The sequence below is a fragment of the Puntigrus tetrazona genome, chromosome 19 (genome assembly GCF_018831695.1).
Source record: "Puntigrus tetrazona isolate hp1 chromosome 19, ASM1883169v1, whole genome shotgun sequence".
NCBI lineage: Eukaryota > Metazoa > Chordata > Actinopteri > Cypriniformes > Cyprinidae > Puntigrus > Puntigrus tetrazona.
In genome coordinates, this window is record NC_056717.1 from 1,557,739 (window position 1) to 1,582,585 (window position 24,847).

Sequence of the window (24,847 nt, forward strand, 5' to 3'; positions counted from 1 at the left end):
CCAGCTAATTAATGCAGCCTAGCAATCCTTTAATGGATTTGAATAATAGAGGAGTGTGTTATGTGTAGGCTAGGTTAAAAAGATGTGTCTTTAATCTAGATTTAAACTGACAGAGTGTGTCTGCTTCCCGAACAGTGTTAGGGAGATTGTTTTAAAACAAATTGGGCGCTAAATAGGAAAAGGATCTGCCACCCATAGTTGATTTTCATATTCTGGGCATTATCAAATGGCCAGAGTTTTGAGAACACAACAGACATGTTATAATGTGATAAGAGATTCAGGGCTTTATAAGTAATTAACAAGATTTTAAAATCCATCTGATGTTTGATAGGGAGCCAATGCAGTGTTGACAAAACGGGGCTAATAGGATCCTCAACTGGACTTATAAGAAACCTACATTTGTTTTTCGAAATTTATAAGCCTCATGAAACTAAAGAAACATTCAACAAAAAAAGAGGAAAACAAAGGAGATTTAAGCCAGTGTTGCATGAAGATTTGAATTTGCACAAAATGAATAACATAATGATTCATCACAAGGGTAGCTGTTTCTTCAACAAGACCAAAAACAAGCAAATTTCATCAACATCAAAATATTTACATTTTATTTACATTTATATTCTGGCCCCCCAGAATCGAGACGAGAACTGGGGACCATGATCGGAGACAATGTCCAGGGCAATTCCAAATATCCGGAAGATATGGTTCATAAGGAGCTCAGCGGTCTCGTTGCCCGAAGGAAGTTTGTTCAGAGGAATGAACTGGGCAGCCTTAGAGAACCGGTCCACTACCACTAGTATGACCAAGTTCCCCATAGATGGCGGAAGTCCCGTGACGATGTCTAGAGAAAGGTGTGACCATGGCCTGCGGGGAACAGGTTAGAAGTTGGGCAGTTCCTGAGGTCGCTGATGTGTAGACTTTTCCCTACACAAGTCCCCCACTGCAAGACCTGGGCTCGGGCAGGCTGAGGAACATACAGGCGTCTAGTGGGACTGGATCAGGCTCATGAGTAAGGGCCTCTCATACCACTTTTTCCAGTTCCCACTGGAGGGCCTCAATAATCCTAGACCTTGGAATAACTGATGTCAAAACAAAAACAGTTCATTGGATCTGGGAGGACAGGAACCAGGGAGTAGATCAATAGCACAGTTGTAAGTGCAGTGAGGTGGTAAGGAGGTAGCCCGGAGGTAGACTTGCTGAACACTGCTTTGAGATGATGATAGACTCTGTGGACATGAGACAGTTCAATAAATTCTTGAGACTCGGGACTTGGGACTGAGGGAATCTGAAGTGTGCAAGTAAGTTGGTAAGTGGAACCCCAGCTCAGAATGTTACCAGTGGGCCAGTCAATCCGTGGATTATGAGTGCACAGCCAAGGATGACCCAAGATAATAGCATACTCGGGGAAGTCAATAAGATAGAAGGTCTCCTCCTGCTAGTGTTGAAGAATGGTAAGGTGCAGGGACTGAGTAACCTCTGTTATCTTGCCTGGTTCCAAAGGTCTGCCATCTAAAGTTGTAACTGCCTGGGGGTGATTAAGAAGCTGGGTAGGAATCCTAAGGTTCTTAGCTAAGGATTGGTCCAGGAAGTTACCTGCAGCGCCGGAATCGATCATAGCTTGGACTGGAAACTGGTGGCCCTCCCAGGACAGAGGGGCTGGAATAACTAGGAAGGAGATAGCAGGAGGAGCTCTGATTTTACCCATCACAGCCGTCCTGTTGCTTGGCGGGGACAGATGTTTCCCGAGAGCTTGGGGCAAGTGGAGCGGAAGTGGCCAGGTGCACCACAGTAGAGGCAACGTCACTCCCTCATGCGACTTTCCCTCTCTTTGGGAGAAAGCCTGGAACAGCCCAACTGCATGTCCTCTGGGAAATCACAGAACTGTTCAGGGGCAGGGAAAGTTCTGGATGAAGAAACGGAAACAGACCTGCTCAGAGGGACTTGGGACTGAGACTGCTTGTGGCGAGCTGCCCTCCGTTCTCGCAGGGGATTGTCCAGGCAGATGGCCATTGCTATGAGGGACTCTAGATCTTCAGCTGGCTAATTCATCTTGAAGGGGCTCAGACAACCCTCCCTGAAAGCAGACCCTCAGTGCGTCATCATTCCATCTGCTCCTTGCCCCTATGGTCACTCAATGGCAAAATCTGCTGTGCTACAGGAACCCTGATGGAGAGTGAACAGATTTTTGGAAACCTCCCACCCACTGATTGGATTATCAAACACTCGCTTGAACTCTTCCACAAATGCTATGTAGGACTCACAACAGGGGTCCTGGGATAGCCATACTGTGGAGGCCCAGGAGAGCACCTTATCTGAGAGAAGGGTGATGATGTAAGCAATCTATGAGCGATCTGTGGGAAAGATTGAGGGCTGGAGCTCGAAGGTGAGGGAGCACTGGGTGATAAAACCCTGGCAGGAACTAGGATCTCCGGAGAAGGGCTTGGGAAGGGGGTAGTCAGGGTTCTGCTACAGGAGAAGGTCTGTCACACCTAGGGGGAAACACAGAGGAAGGTGAAGGACGTGAAAGACGTTCAAAGCGCTGGTGGATTGAACTCATAACATCGGTCAGGAGTTGAGAGTGTTTGGCCATCAGCTCTTCTTGCCTGCTGAGAACAGCTTCATGGCGCTAGAAAGATGCCTCATGCTGAGCAATCACGGCCAACAGGTTCTTGGAACCGAGTGTCTCTAGGTCGAAGGAAAGGAAGAGAGAGAGCACTCCACCACTGAGCACGCAGACTTTCACCCTCACTCGTATTTTGACTTTCTGTTAAATAAATCCACCCTCCAGGGTTTTGATTTGAGCCCTCCAGCAAGTGATCTCGTCTTCACCCCCTTGTTTTCTTCTCCTCTTTAGTTTACTGCTTGGCGTAGTGCTCCTCCCCCGCATTGGAAGAACTGCTACAACGGCTCACCGAGGTCAACGTCCGTCAGCAACAAATCGTTGAGCACCTAGCTACTCGACAGGGGGAAACGGAGCAGGAGCTTGTCGCCCTACGATCCACCGCCGCCCAACGCATTCTGCTGCCTGACCTCCAAGCCCAAGCCACCAAGTTGCTGCCAAAAATGTCCCAGAGGGAACCGCCAACGACGGAAGCCAGCTCGTGAAGCACCGATCTGCCCCGTGTTGTTAGCCTCGGACAGCTGGAGAGATGGTGAGTCCCCCTCCCAAAGTTCTAACCTGTTTTTTGATGTCTTCCAGCAGGTATCGGGAGGGGGATCGTTCGCCAAAACCCAAAAAGAGGCGATCGCCTCAAACACAAGTACGTCTTTTTGAGGGGCAGGACGTGCAACCTGGGCCCCATCCTCTCCCGCATTTTGTTGTTAAAATGGCCTGTTGTACTGCATTGCCCAGCGGAGGGAAACTGCTCTTGGTGGTACCCAAGTCAAAGACAGAGGCGATTCTGGAGTTGGCCCACTTTCATCCGGTGGCAAAACACCTCGGGGCAGCCAACACCGCTCAGCGTATATGGAACCGTTTCCACTGGCCAGGACTTGACGTGGAGCTAAAGCAGTTCTGCCAAGCCTGTCCGAACACCTCAAACTCCTCCCCTTAGTCCACTCATTCCGCTGCCCATCATCGACGTGCCCTTCGAGGTCCACCCGGGGACACGAACATGTGCTGGTCATCGTCGACTATGACAGCAATTATCCCGAGGCAGTTCCCCTTCGAAAGGCTACAGCAAAGGCAATCGCGAAAGAGCTGTTCCTCCTCTTCAGCCGGGTCGGCATACCAGCCGAGATTCTGACCGACTAGGGTAACCCCTTCATGTCCCAGCTAATGGGTGACCTCTGCTGGCTGCTGCGAGTGAAAGAGTTGAGCACCACAGTTTATCATCCCCAGACAGATGGCCACGCTGAAACAGATGCTCCGACGCATGGTGGCCGAGGACAGGAGGGACTGGGACTCAATGCTACCCTATATCCTCTTCGGCATCAGAGAAGTCCCTCAAGCCTCAACTGTGTTCACTCCCTTCGAACTTCTTCGAACACAATCTATCCTTTCCCTCATCTCCTTAACATGCTCCACGACGGTGTGATGGGCTACCAGCTGCTGCTTCCAGGCCTCTTTGGCGACATCCAGGAGGCCCGTGGCTGTCGACCAAAGAGGCCTGGAAGCAGCAGCCGGTAGCCCATCACACCGTCGTGGAGCATGTTAAGGAGATGAGGGAAAGGATAGATTGTGTCATGCCATTAGTCCGGGACCACCTTTGCAAAGCTCAGCAGGCCCAACAGCGGCACTACAACTGACCTGGCAGGGACCCTACACCGTGATGGAGAGAATCGGCCCAGTCATGTACAGACTGCAGCAGCCTGGCCACCGATAACCCGACCAACTGTATCACATCAACCCCCTTAAAATATGGAGAGGGAACGAAAGCCAAGTCTCTGGCCATCGGTCCCGTGGTTGTTGACGTCAACCCCCATCTCTCGGCTGCCCAGAAGGGGGAGCTCCAGCACCTGGTCGGTCAGTTCTCTGACATGTTCTCCCCTAGTCCTGGGCGGACCCATGTCATTGAACACGAGATCCGGACGCCCCCTGAAGTTATCCTCTGGCAGCAGCCCTAGCGTCCCAGAGGCTTGTCGGCAGGATGCTTAAGTTGGGGGTGGTTGAGCCATCCTGTAGCCCATGGTCCAGCCCCATAGTGATGAGCCGACGGCACCCTCTGCTTCTGTTATGACTTCCGCCGCTTAAATGAGTTCTCTGAGTTTGACGGTTACCCCATGTCACGTGTAGACGAGTTGCTGGAAAGGCTGGGAAGGGCCCGGTATATATCTCCACTCTGGACTTAAGCAAAGGCTACTGGCAGGTATACAGGTAACAAACAGGTAACCACAATATACAAGTGGAGTCATGGAAGCCCGTAATGTCATAATCGGCCACCTCTCATTCCTTCGGTTTGGTCAGCATTATATTTTTCAGAACGCTGACTACACCCACACAGACAAATATCACAGGGACAAAACAACAATGGGACAAATGCAGTATAAGTTTATGAAATGGCCAGCAAATTAATACAAACAGGGGAGTGCTAAAATGGGAAAATGTCCATGTGCTATCAGTATTGCGTGTGCACCTGCTACTCTGATAGCAGCAACAGCAGGGAGGATGAAATGAGTGAATGAGGTAAATAGGTGCATGTGTTTCAGTGCTGCTTTCCCAGCGGTGGCAGCTAATGTGACTTTATCATACTCATCAACAGCTCATCAAGTAACAGTATAAAAGCACACACCACAGTCACCACAATGTCTGGTCTTGTTCATCGACGAAGTGGACTAACGCTGACGCTCTGTTGATTTAAAGCCTTCAAATACTTACATTGAAATTTACCTCTTGTGTTTTTCTCCAGTTCCACTTGTTTCTTGTGTTTCCAGTACGCTCCTAGATACTGTGGTGTGTGCTCCAGCCATCTCCATGTCCAGTTTTCTGTCTGCACATATTTGACAGGCGAAATATCTAAGTCAAGTTCAAGCTAGTCAAAGTCTACAAACTGTTTACTCACCTCCAACGTCTTCAACTCATCTGTCACACTCTGTGTCTTAACAAGCATTTTGTTATTTCAGTCAACTCATTGTCCTGTCCGCTTCTGTAAAAGATACTATCAGAGATTGTAACCATACAGCCGTCAGCTACAGTAGCACATCAGGTAGTGCACTATGAATCCTGTAAGGAAAAATCCCACTCATTCACTTTTATAGGAAAGGAAGAATTGTACAAACTTGTTAAATCATGGTCAGGTAAATGTCCTGATGGTGGCCTTACAACCATCACCAACGCCGTCATCTGCCTCAGGATGTCCCATGGTCATGCCTGCCGCTTTAGCAGGCGAGGAGGCTAAGTGTAGCAGGTTCCTCCTTGAAGTTCAACTGTTTATCCAAATGAAACCACAACAGTTCACCTCAGAGAATGCCAAGGTAGCCTTGCTCATCTTGTGCTTTGATGCAACCTGTGTTGTTAAAAGCGCTATATAAATAAAAATGATTGAAAATGATTGATTGATCTTACTACTGGTAAAGAATTACAATGAATTACAATCCCATTATCTACTCCTTTGATCAGTTTGTCAGTCTGAGGTGTTGAGTATAACTACAGGCCCACTAACCATTTCTTATAAGTTTTTCAGATTACACTAAGGTTCTTCTTCTGTCCACGGTTACATCTCATTTCCTCATGCGGCGGCGCTACTGGGCACTTACTGGCATGGACTTAATTCCGACATTAAAGCTGCCATGTTGTTATATGATGATTCCACTGGATTAGAGGACGTCCTGCAATGGACCACCAGAGTCTCTCAGCGACTGGCCGCCTGCCAAAACCCAAATCAGCTGGCCTTGGTGGCAGCTAGACCTCTGGTCCAGAACCTATGCAAGTGGATTGCAAGTGGTCTTTCTCGCACTGAGCACAAACTATGTCTAATGATATCATCATATAATGCTATGCTGATAATATTCAGCTGTATATTTCAACGCAGCCTGGTGATACACACCAAATTAAGAATCTAACAGAATGCATAGTTGATATAAAAAACTGGAATATGAGTAACTTCTTAATGCTAAATTCTGAAAAAACAGAGGTTCTAATAATTGGACCTAAAAACCCCACATGTAATAATCTCAAGACATCTTTTTAACCTAGCCTACACATAACACACTAATACATTTATTATTCAAATCCGTTAAAGGATTTTTTTACCAGCTTTAGCCCCCACCCAGGTACAGCATTCATCCCATGTTCCACGTTTCCCTCCTTAAACCCTTTCCTCTCTCTGCCACAGAGCTGAACCTCCTGCTCCAGAAGTCCTGAATCAACCATCAATTTACGCAGTCAATTCGGATTGGAGGCCCCCTGTGGCCGCAGTCACCCTTGGAAGAGGGGGTAATGTCAGGCATTGATCACAGCGACCTCCCTCTGAAGCATCACCCACCAGATCATCATCACCTGAGTACTAATCATTAGTTAAGCCTCCTATTAAAAAAACACATCTTGATCCCAAACACTTAATCAATCACAGGCCGATCTTGAATCTCTGTTTTCTGTGAAAGATTGTTAGAAAAGGTAGTATCCTCACAACTATATTTCTTCTTAGAAAAAAATGGTATCTGTGAGGATTTCCAATCAGGATTTAGACCGTACCATAGTACTCAGACTGCTGAGTTACAAATTACCTGCTTCTATCAACTGATTGAGGTTGTATCTCGTTATTAGCACTATTGGATCTCAGCGCTGTGTTCAACATGACTGACTACAACATTCTCTTGAATAGAATCTAAACTATGTTGGCATTAGTGGAAATTCCTTAGCATGGTTCAAATCATATTTATCTGACCACTAACAATTTGTAGCAGTAAATGACGATGTATCATATCATTCACAACTGAAATATGGAGTACCTCATGGCTCAGTACTAGGGCCGTTACTTTTCACACTTTACTTGTTACATCTAAGAGATTATTAGGAGAAATGGTGCTATGCTATGCTAATGATACTTTGCAGCCCAGTGATACACACCAAATTGACATGTAAGAACCTAGATCACTGTTTCCTTTGAACAACATGTTTCTACAGTAGCATCTGTAAAACTATGCTTTCCAATCTCAAAAATATATATCTAAATTACGACTTATGCTCCCAACGTCAAATGCTGAAATGTTAGTTCATGTGTTTATGACGCTTGATAAACAAACTTCATCTGGTCCAAAACACAGTTTTTGTCCTTGCTAGAACTAGAAAGTATGACCATATTAGCCCAGTTCTGTACTGCACTAGCTCCCTATCAAACATTGCATAGATCTTGTTAATTACTTATAAAGCCCTAAATGGTTTAGGTCCACAATACTTGAGAGATGCCATGGTTTTTGATGCTATAAGAATAAAGTGTATTACAAAGAGAATAAGTGTTTTTCAGCTGTCCTTTTTATACAGTTTTAAGGTGTGGTCTTTACTACAATTTTCCCTATGTGTAAAATTAACTTTTCCATAGAGAGAAGGAGCCCCACCTTTTACAGATAATGCCTATCCTGAGTGTCTGCACGTTTCAGGCCTCCACCCTATGCAGGCATGTGATAGAGGCATGATTATAAAGGAAAAATCACACAATATATAAATGGCTCACATGGCGAAATACACATTGATTACACTTGTGCTGTATTCATATTTTGATCAATAAGAAAACTTCTACATTTCCTCCTCTGAGGCTTAGTAAATCTCAAATGCTAACTCATAATTTAGTCTTCTCAGTTAACACTATCTAGCGACTAAATAAGTGACAGTTTTATCACCAATGACTAGATTATGGCACAGCATTCTGTCAGAGCATCAGGACCAAACATCTCCCTCCTTATTTGACTATAGGAAGGAGTAAAAGATTCTGTCTCCTTAGCTCTTTAATATAAAACAATGCTATAACCATGAGCGTGCAATTGATTCAGTACTTGCCTGTGGTTGTCCCAGTTATGTATAAAAGCTAAAAAATAAGCCCAGACAATTGGCCAGAGGACACTTGACTGTATCATCTGTCAATGTTAATGATTTCATAATTAGTGAAAAAATATAGGAGAAAACAGTAATACTTTTATTAAAACTGCAACTCCTAAAAACATTCTTGATTTAGATAACCATGCTCATAATGCTCCTAACGTTTGATCAAACTAGTTCTATATTTTATATAGTATTCTAATTTCATCTCAACTTATAAGGCGTATCTCTAAGTTGAAATACATTCATATAAACTGCTGGAGTTTTTAGATCTAGAATTTTCTTAATTTGTTAATTAATTGTTAACTCCTCTTTTACAGAGATATTTATTTTATGTGTCTACATAACCCTATACATAATCTATTACATTATTTATTTTATGGTAATGTGGGCAAAAGGCCATATTGTAATCCACACATCCAACATATCTGCCAATGCAATATCAACATCATCAACCATATGTGACAGACTTTCCCTTATTACTGAATAGTCTTCTTTACAGAGTGCCAACATCTAGCCAGTTGTCCTTCTTTGTTTGACCTGTGGCAATTTCATGTGGGATGAAGGCTGTCCTGAGCTCTCACAACTATATTTGTGAGTAATGTTACAACTACATTGCCCACATTTCTTTCATACCAATTTTCTATAGTAATTTGGTTATTTTAAATTAAAAAAATTTCACATTTATCAGTTTGGCATGTCAGCTACCCGTTTGTTTTATAAACTGAGTTCCTCCATCACTGGCTGAATTGTGACCTACTTAATGTATTTAGTTTTTTTCATGTTAGCAGTCAAGACAATAATTTTATCCTTTGACAGAAAGCACACACCACAACCACAGAGAACACTGGAGACAACTGGGACTTAAGGAGAAACACAAGAGGTAAATAACAAGTTAGTCATTCCCCAATATATAAATGGCTCACATGATATATAAATGGTGAGATTGACATTGATTTCACTTGTGCTGTATTCATATTTTGACCAATAAAACATCGTCCACATGATCTTCTATCACATTATAGCACGTCCGCTGCATTTTCAAAACTCTGGCAGTTTGATAATACCTAGAATATCAAAATTGACTGCACACAGCAGATCCTTTTCCTTTTATCTCCCTAACACTGCTCGGTAAGCAGACGCACAAATATAAAATAAATAAATAATAAAATAAGTAATAAACGTAGAAGATTACGGTCAACTGGTAAAAACTATGCAAAAACAAAATCAACACACCTCAGACAAAAAAAAGAAGAGGACTGTCCATCTGGTAGACTGGTAATTTTTCCTCAGGGTCAACGTAATTTTTTTTTCAACGTAATAGTTTTTTCTACCTAATTAGTTGACGGCGCTGCTGTATTTAGGCTGTGTAATGTGTTTGTCAAAAAAAAAAGTCACAGACAGGTGCGTGCGACATAATCTGCAGCCCATTGGTTCTTTTCTTAATTGGCATTGGGCTGACCCAATCATATCTTTAAACAACTCCCATTTTTTTTTACAGTTTATTTGATGTTATGGGAAACAGTGATACTCTGATCAACGATATAAAACACAAAGGCGCACACACACAAGATGGATCTCATAAGTAGATGTATGGTTCATGTGGATTATAGTTTTATTACATTAAAAAATTACACTTTATAAAGGTATTTAATGTTTCAGTTCTCAGTCTTTCATGTATATGGTTTATATGGGTAGCATTTTGATGTAGTAGGCCGATCTGGGCTAAAATGCAATTTTTTGTCCCAGTCTAGCCCTGAATAAGGCAACAACCCTTAATCCAGTCCAGTAACCGATCCGAGAAGCGATCATGTGTCAGAAGTGAAAGTGAAAGAAGAACCGTCTGCAGTTCTGGGCGTCAAAAACGCTGACGCACCGACTCTTTGTCTAAAGTGAGGTAAGTAAACGTTTAAAAGCGCTTTACTCCATTGTTAGAGCTATAACTTTATATAGATCATCCATTGCAGGTTAAAGATGTTAAACATATCTACAAAGACACCGACGGGAGGATTCTCTTTTGAGAACACACGCAGGTGAGAGACATCGTTAGCTATTGACAACGTTGATCAGTAGACTACCCTTTCTCATGAATGTGCTTATAATATGAATGCCAAATAAAAAAAACTAAATCTCGTTGTACAGATATATACAAATGGATTTTGGCGTAGGGTACATGTGAAATTAATATGCAAGCGAAACTGCGTATTATATTTTCGTCAAAGTCCATTTTGAGTATCGATGTAACGAGTTTTTTTTTTTTTTTTTTTTTGGCGTAGCCTCCTATTTACACGACTTTTCATTAGACTGGACTGCAAGATAATACATAATACAACGTACAATAATTACCTAGTGGCATACTAATATGCATGCTGTTATGTTTGTGATGTTTCTATACTTTCACAGAAATGCTGTTCTTGAAGCAAACTTGTCAGAGAAAGGTTACAGTGCGCCAAACGCCAGGAAGACTGGCACTACCATCGCTGGCCTTATATTCAAAGTCTGTTTGATCAAAACACCATTTATTTAAATATGTAGTCCCTTTTTATTAAGTTACCCTGTCTTTGTACATATAAACTATGTGTACATAGTATGTAATCACAGTGTAAGTACACATTGATACATAGTATCTACAACTACACAAGTAACAGAATGGTCAGAATGGTATAAGTACAAATGTGTAAAAAGACATTGGTAATAACAGGAATTATATAACTACATTTTGTAACAACAATATATGTAAGAGTAATTGGAACAAATTGTTCCACGGGGTGAAAATGGGTAGGTTTAGGGATGGAAATGGAAGATGGGTAGGTTTAGGGATATGTAAACTGGGAGGAGTTGGATCTAGAGTTGGGGGAGTTGTAAACTTAATATAAAGTGTAACATTCTGGACACCAAACAAAATTTATATGTAAAGCCTAACTTACTGTTAAATTTATAGGAACTGTTTACTTAATATGAAGTGTACAACGTTCTTTACGAAAAAGTGCTGTTTATTTTGCCACATATTTGTATGTTTTTTTTTCACCAAAAAGTGTTGTTACCAATGTCCTGTTACACATTGTTGTACTTGCACATACCATTGAGGGTTGTTAGCAGTGTTGGAGGTCAATTGTTGCTGACCTTTGATGATCCAGTTCAACCACAATGATAAGCAAAAATTATTTAAAATAAACTAACAATTATGCTTCATTGTTTTTTAATTGCTGAATAGTATTGAACCTTCTCGTCTATTCCATTCCACTGCCATTCAACATATGGCATTACTTTCCATAAAAAGTAACTAAGTAATGAAATTCATTGCAAACATTGTTTGTTACGTGTGTACAAATATTACAGCTGTAGATACGTTTTGGTTACACACTATTTACTCATCTACTGATACTACTGTATGTAAATTGGTGACAATTTTTTAACAATTATTGTCAATTTGATTATATATAGACGGTCTGTCTCTGTTTAATCTCATCATTATACATTACATTACTCTATTCTGCTGTTTGATACTGTTCAGTGCTTTGATACAATCTGTACTGTTAAAAGCGCTGTATAAATAGAAAGTAATTGATTAATTGTAAATACAGGTATTAGGGCAACTTAATATAAAGTGGGACCAAATATTTAATTAAGCCTAAGTACATATATATCATCAATCATTCTATATTTCTTCAATCATTCTATATAGTTGGATAAAATAAAGGGGAAAAACGTTTATGTTTTTGATGTTTATGTAATAAATTGATTGTAAATGAACGCTGCAATATTAAATCAATAAAATGATTCATAAAATGTAATTGAAAAAAATAAAATGTGTTTTCTTTTATAGGATGGAGTGATTTTAGGTGCAGACACTAGAGCCACGGATGATATGGTCGTTGCTGATAAAAACTGTATGAAAATCCATTATATAGCCCCCAAAATATAGTAAGTCAGTTCCTTGCTTGCTCATCATTTGAGTTCAAGCCTATGTCTAAACCTTTCTTGACATTGTGTGTTATATTTTTGTCCTCTCTCCGCTAAAGTTGCTGTGGTGCAGGTGTTGCAGCAGATGCTGAGGTCACTACTCAGATGATGTCATCAAATGTGGAACTGCATTCACTTAACACAGGACGGCCTCCTCTTGTTGCCATGGTGACCAGACAGCTCAAACAGATGCTGTTTAGGTGATGGAGCATTTATATAGTTCAATTCATTTGTCTGTATGATTTACACATCTTTAAAATTATTGCTGGTTTTGTGGTCAAGGGTCACTAGAAAAATTAGATGATAATATGTGACCCTGGGTCACAAAATTAAAAATGACTGAAAACCTTAACATCTGATGAACCTTTCTGTTTCACAAATAGTTCTTTGTGGTGAAAAATTATAAAAAGATAAAAAAAAAGATGATTCTTTAAAGAATCTTTGAATGAATGATTATTTTTGGAACCAAAAATGGTTTGTCTATAACATCACTGTGAAAATCTTTTAAGCACCTTTTTTCAGGTGTATAAGAATATATAGTGTATAAGTAGCATAGATATATTTATAGCGAAACCAACAAAACATTGTATGAGTCAAAATAAGAGTTCCTTTTCAGGAACTCGAACTGCGTCTAAAAAGGGGCGAGGGCAAGTTACTTTGCAAGCGTTGTGCAATGTCTGCGATCGTTAAACATCACTGCCAGAGACAAACGCACTCTGTGTGGCTTGCCTCGGAGCTCTGAATGAAAGAGCTAGATCGTGCGCCTTCGGTCCATTCAGTGAACATAATGCTGAGACTATGACTGTCAGCAGGTGCATTGGGACATGTGTGCAAGTGGTGGCATTCCATTGTTCCTCAATACCTTCCAGCTCATGGGGTTGCTGGGTGGAGCGGACCTCAACGAGTACCAACTCCTTATATCAGGAGGCTCATAAGAAGAGCGTCTCTTTTGATCCTCTTGTGGAGTCAGGAAAAATTCTTCTCGGTGAGAGCAATTCATATTCCTGGCCACCTAAATGTGGAAGCAGATGCCCTGTTGAGGCAGGGGCTGAGGCCTGGGGAATGGATGCTTCAGCCCGAGGTGGTGAAGCAGATATGGAGAAATCAGGCATATGTGGACCTCTGCGCAATCATCTGAATGCACAATGTCCCCTCTGGTTCTCTCTACCTCCTCCAGCTCCTCTGGGACTGGACACTTTGGTACAGACCTGGCAGAGGCTTCGTCTGTACGCTTTTCCCCCTATCCCTCTGCTTTCAGGAGTTCTAATGTGAGTGCGCAGAGACGGTGTTCACTTACTGTTAGTAGACCCGTTAGTAGACTGGCCGGGCCGAGTATTGTTCTCAAGCCTGATAAGATCTCCTAGACAGTGAAATTTCTGTCAGGAGGGATCTCCTCTCATAAGCAGGGGTCACAATCTTTCAGCCCCGCACAGAGTTGTGGAAGCTGTAGGTGTGGGCCCTTCTGGAGTCTCAGCTGATGTGGTAGAGACCAGTCTCCAACCCAGAACTCCCTCAATGAGGAAAGTGTAGAAGTGGAAGTTCTTCATTTCATGGTGCAGAGTTTGCCGGCAAGACCCAGTTAATTGCCCAGTTGTTAGAGATCTAGAGTATCTGCAGGCTAGATTCTCTGCAGGGTTATCCCACTCCACATTGAAGGTGCATGTGGCGGCATTATCGGCTTACCACTCACCGTTCGGTGGCAGGACTGTGGGTAAACACCCCTAGTAATACGCTTCCTCCACAGTGCGCTAAGGTTGAGACCGCCAGTATGATCTTGTGTCCCCATGTGGCAGTGGTGCTAGAGGCTCTGGGCAGACCCCCTTACGAGCCCATAGAGATTTCTGATCACCATCTCACTATTAAGACAGCGTTCTTACTTGCGATCACTTCTCTGAAGCGAGTAGGAGAGACCTTCAGGCCCTTTCAGTGGCCCCATACAATCTAGACTTTGTGCCCGGTCTGGCGAAAGCTTTCTTGTACCCTTGAACAACGAAGGTCCCTACTACTTCTGCACTACACCCCATCGTGCTACAGGTGTTTCATCCCCGACCAGAAGAAGCTAAACTGTGTGTGTCATGTGGGAGCACTGGACATGTACAGAATGAGACAGCCTTGTGAAGAAGGTCAGACCAATTGCTTGTGTGCGTTGGTCCTCCGAGGACAGGTCAGCCTGCTTTAGGCAGACCATCAGTCAGTAGATTGGGAGTCAAGGCTCACTCCACCAGGAGTATGGCGGCCTCAAGGGCCAATTTAGCAGGTGTATCTGCAATGCTGCAAAGGATTGGTCCACCCTTTCTTCCTTTGTCCGTTTCTGTGGATAGGACATTGGTATGATGCCAGGGGCTTCAGTCCTCTCATCCTAGTAGTTTATGTCGAGACTCTGGTGGTGTGGGCATCTCGTTCCCATAGTGTTTTGTCTCGTTCCCTCAAGGAACCATGGTTATATTCATAACCTGGAGACATTCCTTTTCGGGAACTCAAACTGCGTCCTGTTCTTGTACTTCCAGCATCCCTGTCAGCACAGATCTAAAGCTGAAGCCAGCTTTGGCGCTTGTGCCTTTATGCTTTCCTGTTCACTGACGTCACCCGCCCAGGACATCAGATTCAGAGCATGGTCATGCAGGAGGCATTCCCATAGTGTTTTGGACAGTGTCTCTTTCACTCTAGGAACCATATATAACCTGGAGACAATTTTTTAATTTATGGCAAAAATCATTACGATATTAAGTAAAGATCGTGTTTCAAGAAGTTTTATATGTATATATATATATATATATATATATATATATATATATATATATATATATATATATATATATATATATATTTCAAAACATTTTCGATTAACCCTTATAACTGGATTTGTGGTCCAGGGTCACAGATTTGTTTATCTTGAAGGACTACTTTGAAATAGTCTTAGGACTTGGGCTGATTGTTTCACATTGTTGTAGGTATCAGGGGCACATCGGTTCTTCTCTAATTGTGGGAGGTGTGGATGTCAATGGCCCACAGCTCTATAGCATCTACCCTCATGGTTCCTATGATAAGCTGCCTTTCCTTACCATGGGTACAGTTGATCTTCCTTACTTCCTCTCTTTAAACAAACAGTCTAGCATCTTTTTATCTTTAAAATAAAAAAACAAACAAATACTGTTTTCACCACCTGCCCTTATATATATATATATATATATATATATATATATTTCAGGTTCTGGAGCAGCTTCTGCCATTTCTGTATTTGAGGACCGTTACAAGCCAAACATGGAGGTCAGACAACTGTTTATAGACATTATTATTAATATTTTCACACATGGTATTACATATTTCATGTTTTAGTAGTTGTAATTAAGGGTATATGTGGACTTAAATATAAATATAAAAACATTCTGTGTATTTTAAAATAGACTTCTAAACATGCATTAATTGTTTGTCCATGGAACACAGAAGATAATTGAAATAATGTTCATATTGCCATTTTCTGACTGCATATAAAATATTATATTTTCTATAATATTGTGTAAAAAAAAATTCAATCAATCAATAAATTAATCAAACAAACAAAACATAAATAATTATTATTTGAACGGATTTTTTTAATTGAATGTGCTTTTTTTATTCCAATTCTAAAACTCATGATCTATATTTGTTCTTTCCAAACCTACTCCAAACCTACTTCTAAACCCTTTGGAATGAAAAGCTGGAGGAAGCTAAGCAGCTGGTGAGAGATGCCATCTCCGCTGGCATCTTCTGTGATCTGGGTTCTGGCAGCAATGTAGACCTGTGTGTGATCACAGACAAAACTGTGGACTATCTGAGAGGATACGACCAGCCTGTTCAGAAAGGATTGAGGTGAGATGTATAGACTTATGGGATTGTGTGTGTGTGCATAGGGGGATGAAGAATTGGATTAATAAACAAGTTGGATTAATAATTCTCTTAAAAAAAGTGTCATGTTCACACTGCCCAAACAGACACCGATAAGTATGTTTACACATGTTTACACATGATAAGGATGTTTTGATCATCAAGTGGATAAAATATGGCACAGCAGTGACATTACCAAACACTGGATGTCCCTTCAAATTTGATCAAAAGATCAGAAGAAAACTGTTTAGGCAGGCTGTCAAGATGTCTACAGCAACAAGAGTTGCAGGAATTTCTGCAAATAACTGGCTATGTGTCATGTGTCTGGGCTAAGGATAGGGTGGAAAGAAAAACATCTGATTTGGTATATGTGTAATTTAATGTGTATGATGTGTAATGTGATGTGTAATGCTGATAGTCTCACTATCTGTCTAAAAAGACACACACCCAATGTATTAGTTTAGGGAATGCATACTTTTATAACCACTTTTCTTTTCTTTTTTTTTTTTTTTTTTTTTACCTTTCCTAAATGATTTCAGTTTGTTTTTAATGTTGTTGTTTGGTTAAAGTTTACATTAAAAGTAAAAAAGTTCAGAAATGGTTAATCTTCATATAACTTTTTTACATAACAGAAACCTGGCATTTTAACAGGGGTGTGTAGACTTTTTATATTCACTGTAGATATGTTCTTAAGACTAAATATTTTTCTCTTTTTCCAATAAACCAGGGAGGGTACGTACAGATACAAGCCTGGCACTACTGCTGTGCTCACAAAAACAGTGACTCCATTAACGCTGGATCTTGTCGATGAATCTGTCCAAGTGATGGACACAGAATGAGACGAAATAAATTGTTTCCTTCAATTATCGGAAAATATGAGGGATACTGTACGTGTTTAAAAGTTGAGATTAAGGAAAAGAAAAAGTACTTTTCCTTTTTTTGATTTAAAAAATATTTTTTACCTTTCCCCTGTATCCAGTCTCTTGCATTTGAACTGCTCAAAACTGTTTTGCAAACATTGTAAAATATTGAAGAGACCTGATGAATGCTGAATAAAACATTTCTATACACCTGTCAGATAAAAGATATTTGTGTAGTTTTGTAGTTCATTTAATACAATTTGACAAATGGAATTGTTGTTTTTGCAGTCTCAGAGTGACATTTTTTAAAACTAATTGAGCTAAATATTAATTGTTGTTTACAAAATTTTTATAGGCACATATTTCAACATGGGAATTGTCCCATTATATTATTCCCTAACTCGAACAACACTTAACCCATTTTATTTATTTATTTTTAGCTACTGTAAGTAATTATATTATATCTATTATTTTTAAGTATGAGTTTTATTTTTGGTTACAGTTGTTATCACTGGGAAGCTTAAAATCAGTCAAGACCCGTGATTATGACATTGAAATTCTATTGACCTATCCTAATTTTCTCACCTATATCATTTTGTGGAAAAACTGTAAGAATTCAGTAGTGCACAGTCCATTGAACAATGAAAAAGCCAAACAAAGTTTAAAAAAAGGCTGTACCAGCATATATAACAACAATCTTTTGGCTGCTATTAATACTCCTATCGCCACTATGGACAACATTTTAACTTCACTTTCCACACTAACAAGTACAGTACAAAAAGTTGTAATGCAAGTTGAGAGAATAGAGCGGCAAATGCACACAAACAGCAAATTGAGCAGTATATATATCTATGGAATTGAGACCTTCGAGCAGCTGTGTTCAAAGTTGACTGTGGAGTCGGCACAGATGTAGTCTACATAAAATTGGATGACTTGGAATCTAGATCTCACTGCCAAAACATCTGTATAGTGGATATAAAAGAAAAAGAAGAGGAAGGACAACCTACCAGGTTTGTTGAGACGTTGCTTCCGAAACTCTTAGGAGGGGATTGTTTTCAAACGATTTTCAAAAACAGATGACTAACGGCAGACCAAGAGCACTCATTGCCAGGCTTTATCGCTATCAAACCAAGGATCTCATCTTGCATTTGGCCAGCCAGAACCAACCAGTGATCTACATGGGGGCAAGGGTGTCAATTAATCCAGACCTGACGATGGATACCTTGAGAAAACAGCTGGTGTTCAGTCACTTTACTTTATTTATATAGCCTCTTTTAACTATGCAGATTGAATCGAAGCACTAAACAGAAGAACAATAGGGTGATAGTAATGTACTTTAATGTAAGGTAAGTGCCAAAAAATTTGAATATCGAGGGAAATTTATTTAAATAATTTGTTTAAAAAACTGAAACTTGTATATTATTTTAGTTAACTACACACAGTGAAATACCATTACTACCTTTGGACATTTTCTGGCTTTAAAGTTAATTTTGAATAAAGTGAAGTCGTGCCCATTGGATTGAAAGATTTGTCTATAATACTTTCTTGCCTATTTAAAGATTCCAAGGAAAAAAATTGTGTACTTGGGAATTATGGTTACTTATATTCTCTGCTCTTCAAAGATAATTTCGACCCCTTACAAAACAATTTTGGAAAACTCTCCTGATCTCCCTAATGGGCAGAATAAAAGTGATAAAAGGCATATTTCTTCCTCAAATATTGTATTTATTTAGACATATTCCAATACTATTACTAAGCCCTTCTTTATACAAATAGATTTGATTATTCTTCTGTTATTCTATGGAATCACAAGAGTCACAGAATCAACAAAGTTAATTTTTGTAATCTAAAACAGATTGTCACCTTTATTACTGGGCCACCCATTTACAAGTTTTTGCAGTATGGTTGGAACAGTCTGCTGTTGCCCCAGATCGGCTCCAAATATAGCAGGATTACTGCCATCCTTATGATCTTGGAGCAGTACTACTTTCTCCAGTGATATTAGACCAAAAATATTTAATAGTATTGTCATAAAATGTAAGCTATGAGTTTGGAGTCAGATCGAGAATACCTTAAGATAAAATCACTCTTTCTCTTAATTCCAATTGCAAATTTCCCATCATTCCCTCCTTTAAGGTTGGATAGAGCCTTTACTCAATGGAAGGAATTGGGTATATACACAATCAAGGACCTCTATTTAGATTTTGCTTAAACACCTTTTATTTAATTACAACAGTAATAAAATATATAATCTCCCGAAAAACATTTTTTCAGATTTTTACAAATAAGGAATTACTTGTGTACATATACAAGTTCCCCTAGAAGAGGTCAGTTATTGATGAATGTCTTTCATTTCAGGGCAAACAAACGTCAGCTATCTTTAGTTTATGGAAAGTTACTATAAGCTACATCCCCTTCCACAAAGTTCAGATAAAAATGGGAGTGAGAGATTGGAGTTGAAATCTCTGAAGAGGATTTCAAAGTGGTTTGGAGGATATTGATAAATAATCAATCAACACTTGATTATGCCTCATTCAATTTAAGGTTTGACATGGTTCTCATCCTGGCTGCAGACAGGTGAGGTCCATTTCGGGTTGTGGCACACATGCTTAAACTCTGCAACCAGTGGAGCTGCCAAAGGGGCAGTCTGGACCCTCATGTGGGGTATCAGCTGTACCCTCTTGGGCTTCCCCTGGTGATCAGAAGTCAATCGCTGCATTGGAAGGCGAGCCAGAAATTTCTGGAAATGAAGATCTGGTTTATTTGGCGTCTACCAGGTGTTTGACTGTACTGGATATGTATCTAGAATGGTGGCTATTGTGTACTCATGACACTGAAGTGCCCATGCAGCCTGTGATGAAGATGCGTCTGCAGTACATGCTATGGCGTTGTTGCAGGTTCATCAGGCCAAGGCACTGAGGGACCTGCACGGGGGTGGTCATTGACCCGGAAGTTCATGACCTAGAAGGAGACTGAAGAGATCAGACACATTCTGCCTCGGCGTGCAGCTGCTGCCTCCACCCGGTCGCCGACGGCTCCGCCTCAGCCAGCTCGTTGCCGAGGGGTGCCAGTCCCTCCAGCCCGATATGAGGTCAGGGTTTTACAGCCCATACTTCATAGTGCCCAAGAAAGGCGGTGGGTTATGAGTCCTCAACTGAGCACTTCAAAGGCTCTCGTTCAGGATGTTGACGCAGAAACTCCTATTCAGTGCGTCCATTGCATGGATTAGTTTGCAGCAGTCGACCTGAAGCACGTGTACTTTCATGTGTTGATTCTTCCATGCCACAGGCCATTCCTGAGGTTTGCATTCAAAGGTTGAGCATATCAGTACAATGTCCTACCCTTCGGGCTCTCCCTGTCGCCACATGTCTACATGAAAGTCAGGGAGGCTGCCCTCGCTCTGCTGAAAGAACAGGGCATTCACATCTTCAACTACCTGAACGACTGCCTCATTCCATTCATTCTATTACATCCCTATTGTAGGAGCGATTTGTTTACTTTATTTAAAGGTTTATATAGTTAATCTTTTTTGTTTTGCATCTGTCTTTTATTTTGGAGATGTGCCCCCTCGGCAGGAGAATGGAGGCTTAAAGGTCTGGGTGTAGCCTACTGGACCATGGCCTGCTGGGAGCACATGGTCTTTAGTCACCACACCTATCATTGTACTCTTCTACTTCTATACTGTTCAGTGCTTTGATACAACCTGTGTTGTGTGAGCACAGGGACCTGGTGCTACGGCACCTCAGCCTGTTTGGTCTTCGGGTCAACCAGGAGAAGAGTAAACTCTGTCCAAGCAGTCGGTGTGGAACTGCTTGAATATGTTCAAGAGCAGGATGGCGGTCCCACTGAAAAACTTTCAGAGGCTCCTGGACATATGGCAGCCGCGGCCGCAGTTACGCCGCAGGGACTGGCTCTGCAATTGAGTCCTGAGGTGGGCGTGGCAACGTGGCACTCACAGGGTTCAAGTAACCTTCGCCCCATGGTCAGACCTCTCGTTCCTTCGGGCCGGAGTGCCCCTGGAGCAGGTCTCCAGTTATAATAGGGTTTTCACAGATGCCTCCACCACCAGCTGGGGGGCCACATACAACGGGCATGCAGTGTCGGGAGTTTAGGCAGGCCCTCAACTGCAATGGCATATCATCTGCCTAGAGTTGCTGGTAGTACATCTTGCCCTAGGCCGTCTCAAGAACCTCCTTCAAGCCCAGCATGTACTAGTCCGCACATCGACCGTTGCATACATCAACTGACACAGTCAACAAGAAGTGTTGCGTCGTCTTGGGTGTTGGCTCGTGGTGCCTCGCTGACAGATATTGTAGAGCTGCATGCTGGGCAACCCCTAACATTCGTTAGATTCTATAGTCTATGTGTGGAACTGGTATCTCACCTCAAACATGTAGAAGCGCTGAGAGGCCCGGTTTCGGGTCTGCTCATTAAACCGCTCCAGAGCGTCCATGCAGTAGACTTTGTCGAACTCCTCCATTCCCCTCGGCAGCCAGATGTAGAGGAGCATCTGGTGTCAGGCCATCTCGATGAATCCGTGAGAACCGATGAGGACTGGGAGCCATTTAAAGTACCCAAAGAGGACTTTATGTGTGTATTCCATGGTATAGCCTCAAATCTCAATTCGTTGGTCATCTGACGTGACGTCTCCAGTTCCCTTCTTCAGGGAACAAGGGTTACATACGTAACCGAGACGTTTTCTTTTCTGTCATAAAATTCAGGGCTTCTGGTGTAAGGTTCTTAAAGTGCTTTCAGATGTCCAAGTTGACTTTCAGAAGTAAACTTGACTCCAGATCCTGTGCTCATTATATTAGGGTATTCTAATTGTACATGTTTATTAGATAGTTACATATATTTGATTACAGGTAAAAAAAATGTATTAATGTTCTGGAAAAAGGTTAATCCTCTTTCTGCCAAACTATGGCTTGAGGAATTGCTATCTACTCTGCACTTGGAACAAATCAGATATCTTTTAAATCTTTTAAATATCTATATTTCAGAAAATCTGGGACCCGTTCTTTTGTTACCTTAAAAACAATTCTTAATTTAATTTATTTTTTTGACAATTTTGAATTACCAACCACTTTTTATAGTGCTAACATTACTATAATTCCTAAATTGTATCTTCTATTAGTGTGACAATTTTAAATTTCCAACCACTTTTTATAGAGCTAAAATTACTATAATTTCTAGATATGCAGAGGAATGCGACAAGGATGAGCACTTTGCCTTTTCTGTTTGCAATTCTTATAGAACCATTAGCAGTAAGTATTAGTCAACATTCAAAGATTTATCCTGTAAATATTAAGGGTATCCTTCATTATCTGTCATGGTATGCAGATTACATTTTTATTATATATTTATAACCCTCAAAAATGTGTTCCTTTGGTTTTGTCTTTGATGAAAACATTTGTGACATTTTCAATACTCAACAACGGATTTGGGATTGCTTCCACTGGCCCAGCCTGAAGGCCAAGGTGAAACGGTTCTGCCAAGCGTGTCCCACCTGCCAGCATCACCCAGGAAGCCTCCCCCCAGTTCACTCATTCCGCTGCCTATCATCGAGGTGCCCTTCAGGCGCATCAGGATTGACCTTGTGGTGCCATTTCCAAAGTCTGCCTGGGCACATGAATACATCAATTATGCCAACGGAATGTGGCCAAAGAGGCCTGGGAAGAGCAGCCGGCAGCTCATCGGACCATCGTCGAGCACATCAAGGAAATGAGGGAGAAGATCAACCGTGTCATGCCATGTCCGAGAACACCTCAGCAAGGCACAACGTCATTATAAGGGGCAGCCCAACCATGGAAATTCCAGCCCAGGGACAGAGTGATGGTCCTCATTCCCACAGCAGCTTGCAAGTTCCTGGCAACCTGGCAGAGCCAGTACACAGTGGTGGAACGGATTGGGCCAGTTACTGCTTACATTAACCCAGCCGGCGATGAGCGGACCAACTATACAATATAAACCTGCTAAAAAGATGGGCTGGAAATGGGGACGAGCTTGCTGCTCTTTCTTCCACCGATCCCGTGGCTGTAGGAGTCAACCCCCATCTCTCGGCTGCCCAGAAGGACTGAGCAATGCCTCCATTTTCTTACTGCAGCTAATGGTTCTTTCTTGTTCTTAGCAGACAGCAGTGTGTGACAGATCAGACCGACTCACTACAGCACATACCCAATGCACTGCACTGAGAAGAGACAGAGACACACACCACCAACACAAGCACCGTGATACAGTTTGGGACTCATTTGACCTGTTTGTTCACTTTATTTTCAATAAATCCACCCTCCAGGGATTTTTACTGAGGTCTCCTTGTCGTGTGGTTCTTCACCCCGTCACACACCCCGGATTGACAGTTACTAAAGAACCTAAAGATCTGCTTGGATAAATTGAATGTTAGATCAGTTAAAACAAAATATTGAATTTTGAACAACATTGCCCATGTCAATGGCAGAAAGGATTAATTGAAAATGTTAGTACTCCTATGATTTTTGTACTTTTTTCCATTGTTTTATCCCACAAAGTTAGACAGGATAATTATACTTTTGTGTGGAATTATCAGAATGTTACAATATTTAAGAAACACTTATGCAAAACTAAAAAGGTTTGGCCTGCCAGAGTTCAAATATGCATTATTGGGCAGCTAATCTAAATATTTTTGCATGCTGGAAAAAGTTTCCTTCTGATTGAGATTTATCTTGGCATAAAATGGAGCAAACGTTTTGCAATAAGTCATCTCTTGCTGCTCTTCTTAATAGTCCTACTAGAATTGACCAAGTTTTATTTAACAAAAGTTAAGTGTGATGTAAAAGTGTGATGCTTTTGTTTGTATTTTGTGCAATAATTATGATGAATATCACACACAGGTCTAAGTGACTTTATAATATTTATATCCTGCCTATGCATTCCCTGACCAATTAAGTTGTAATTTATATGCATTTGTCCATTAGTGTTCTGTCAGTGTTGAACTGTCTAAGTTCCCTCAGGGGCAGGGGTGGTCTCACTGAAACACTTTCATGCTCTCATGAAACCATTTCAGCACTCGCGAGATGGGCATGGTGCCATGGGATACTCTGTGTGAACATCATGCCAAGCTGGTCAGACCTTGCCTTTCTACGGCCGGGGTGCCCCTAGCACAAGTGTCCAGGCATGTTGTTGTCACAACAGATGCCTCTACTTCGGGCTGGGGTGCCACATGCAACGGTCAGGCAACCTCAGGGCTCTGGACAGGTTGTTGCTGTTGGCAGTGCATCTAGCCTTGCAGCAGTTCTGGCCACTGCTGCAGGACAAGCCCATGTTGGTCCACACAGAAAACACTGCGACTGTTTCGTATATATCAACCACTAAGGGGGTAAACAATCACGTTGCATGTCTCAGCTCCCCCGCCATCTCCTCCTTTGGAGTCAGCCGTGGTTCAAGTCATTGCGGGCTGTCCACATTCCAGGGGAGCTCAATCAGGCAGCAGATGTGCTCTCAAGACAGCTCACGTTTTCCTGGAGAATGACGACTCCACTCCCAGACAGTTCGGCTGAATTTAAGTTGATCCAGGGAATCCCAGGTAGACTTGTTTGCTTCCCACGAGCCCTCCCACTCAGAGGCTATGCAAGTATGCCTTCCCCCCAGTGAGCCTTCTTGTGCAGACACTCTGCAAAGTCAGGGAGGATGAGCAACAGGTCCGGTTGGTTATGCC

At 41.7% G+C, this 24,847-nt stretch overlaps 1 protein-coding gene across 1 annotated transcript; it reads left to right on the forward strand.

Moving 5' to 3' along the window:
• Window positions 1–10,219: 10,219 nt before the first annotated feature.
• psmb10 (proteasome 20S subunit beta 10) lies at window positions 10,220–17,385 on the forward strand. Its single transcript, XM_043218244.1, has 9 exons — window positions 10,220–10,367; window positions 10,438–10,503; window positions 10,874–10,967; window positions 12,297–12,394; window positions 12,493–12,633; window positions 15,385–15,500; window positions 15,642–15,700; window positions 16,131–16,282; window positions 17,025–17,385. Exons 2-9 carry the CDS (start codon window positions 10,445–10,447, stop codon window positions 17,134–17,136), a joined length of 831 nt encoding a protein of 276 aa, XP_043074179.1. The 5' UTR covers window positions 10,220–10,367; window positions 10,438–10,444; the 3' UTR covers window positions 17,137–17,385.
• Window positions 17,386–24,847: the final 7,462 nt, after the last annotated feature.

Excerpts from the sequence above, each read along its gene's own strand:
- psmb10 (XM_043218244.1), top strand. The coding sequence starts at position 10,445 with ATGTTAAACATATCTACAAAGACACCGACGGGAGGATTCTCTTTTGAG. Across the intron at positions 10,968-12,296 it reads TCGCTGGCCTTATATTCAAA|GATGGAGTGATTTTAGGTGC; the intron begins GTCTGTTTGATC and ends TTTCTTTTATAG. Across the intron at positions 12,634-15,384 it reads CTCAAACAGATGCTGTTTAG|GTATCAGGGGCACATCGGTT; the intron begins GTGATGGAGCAT and ends ACATTGTTGTAG.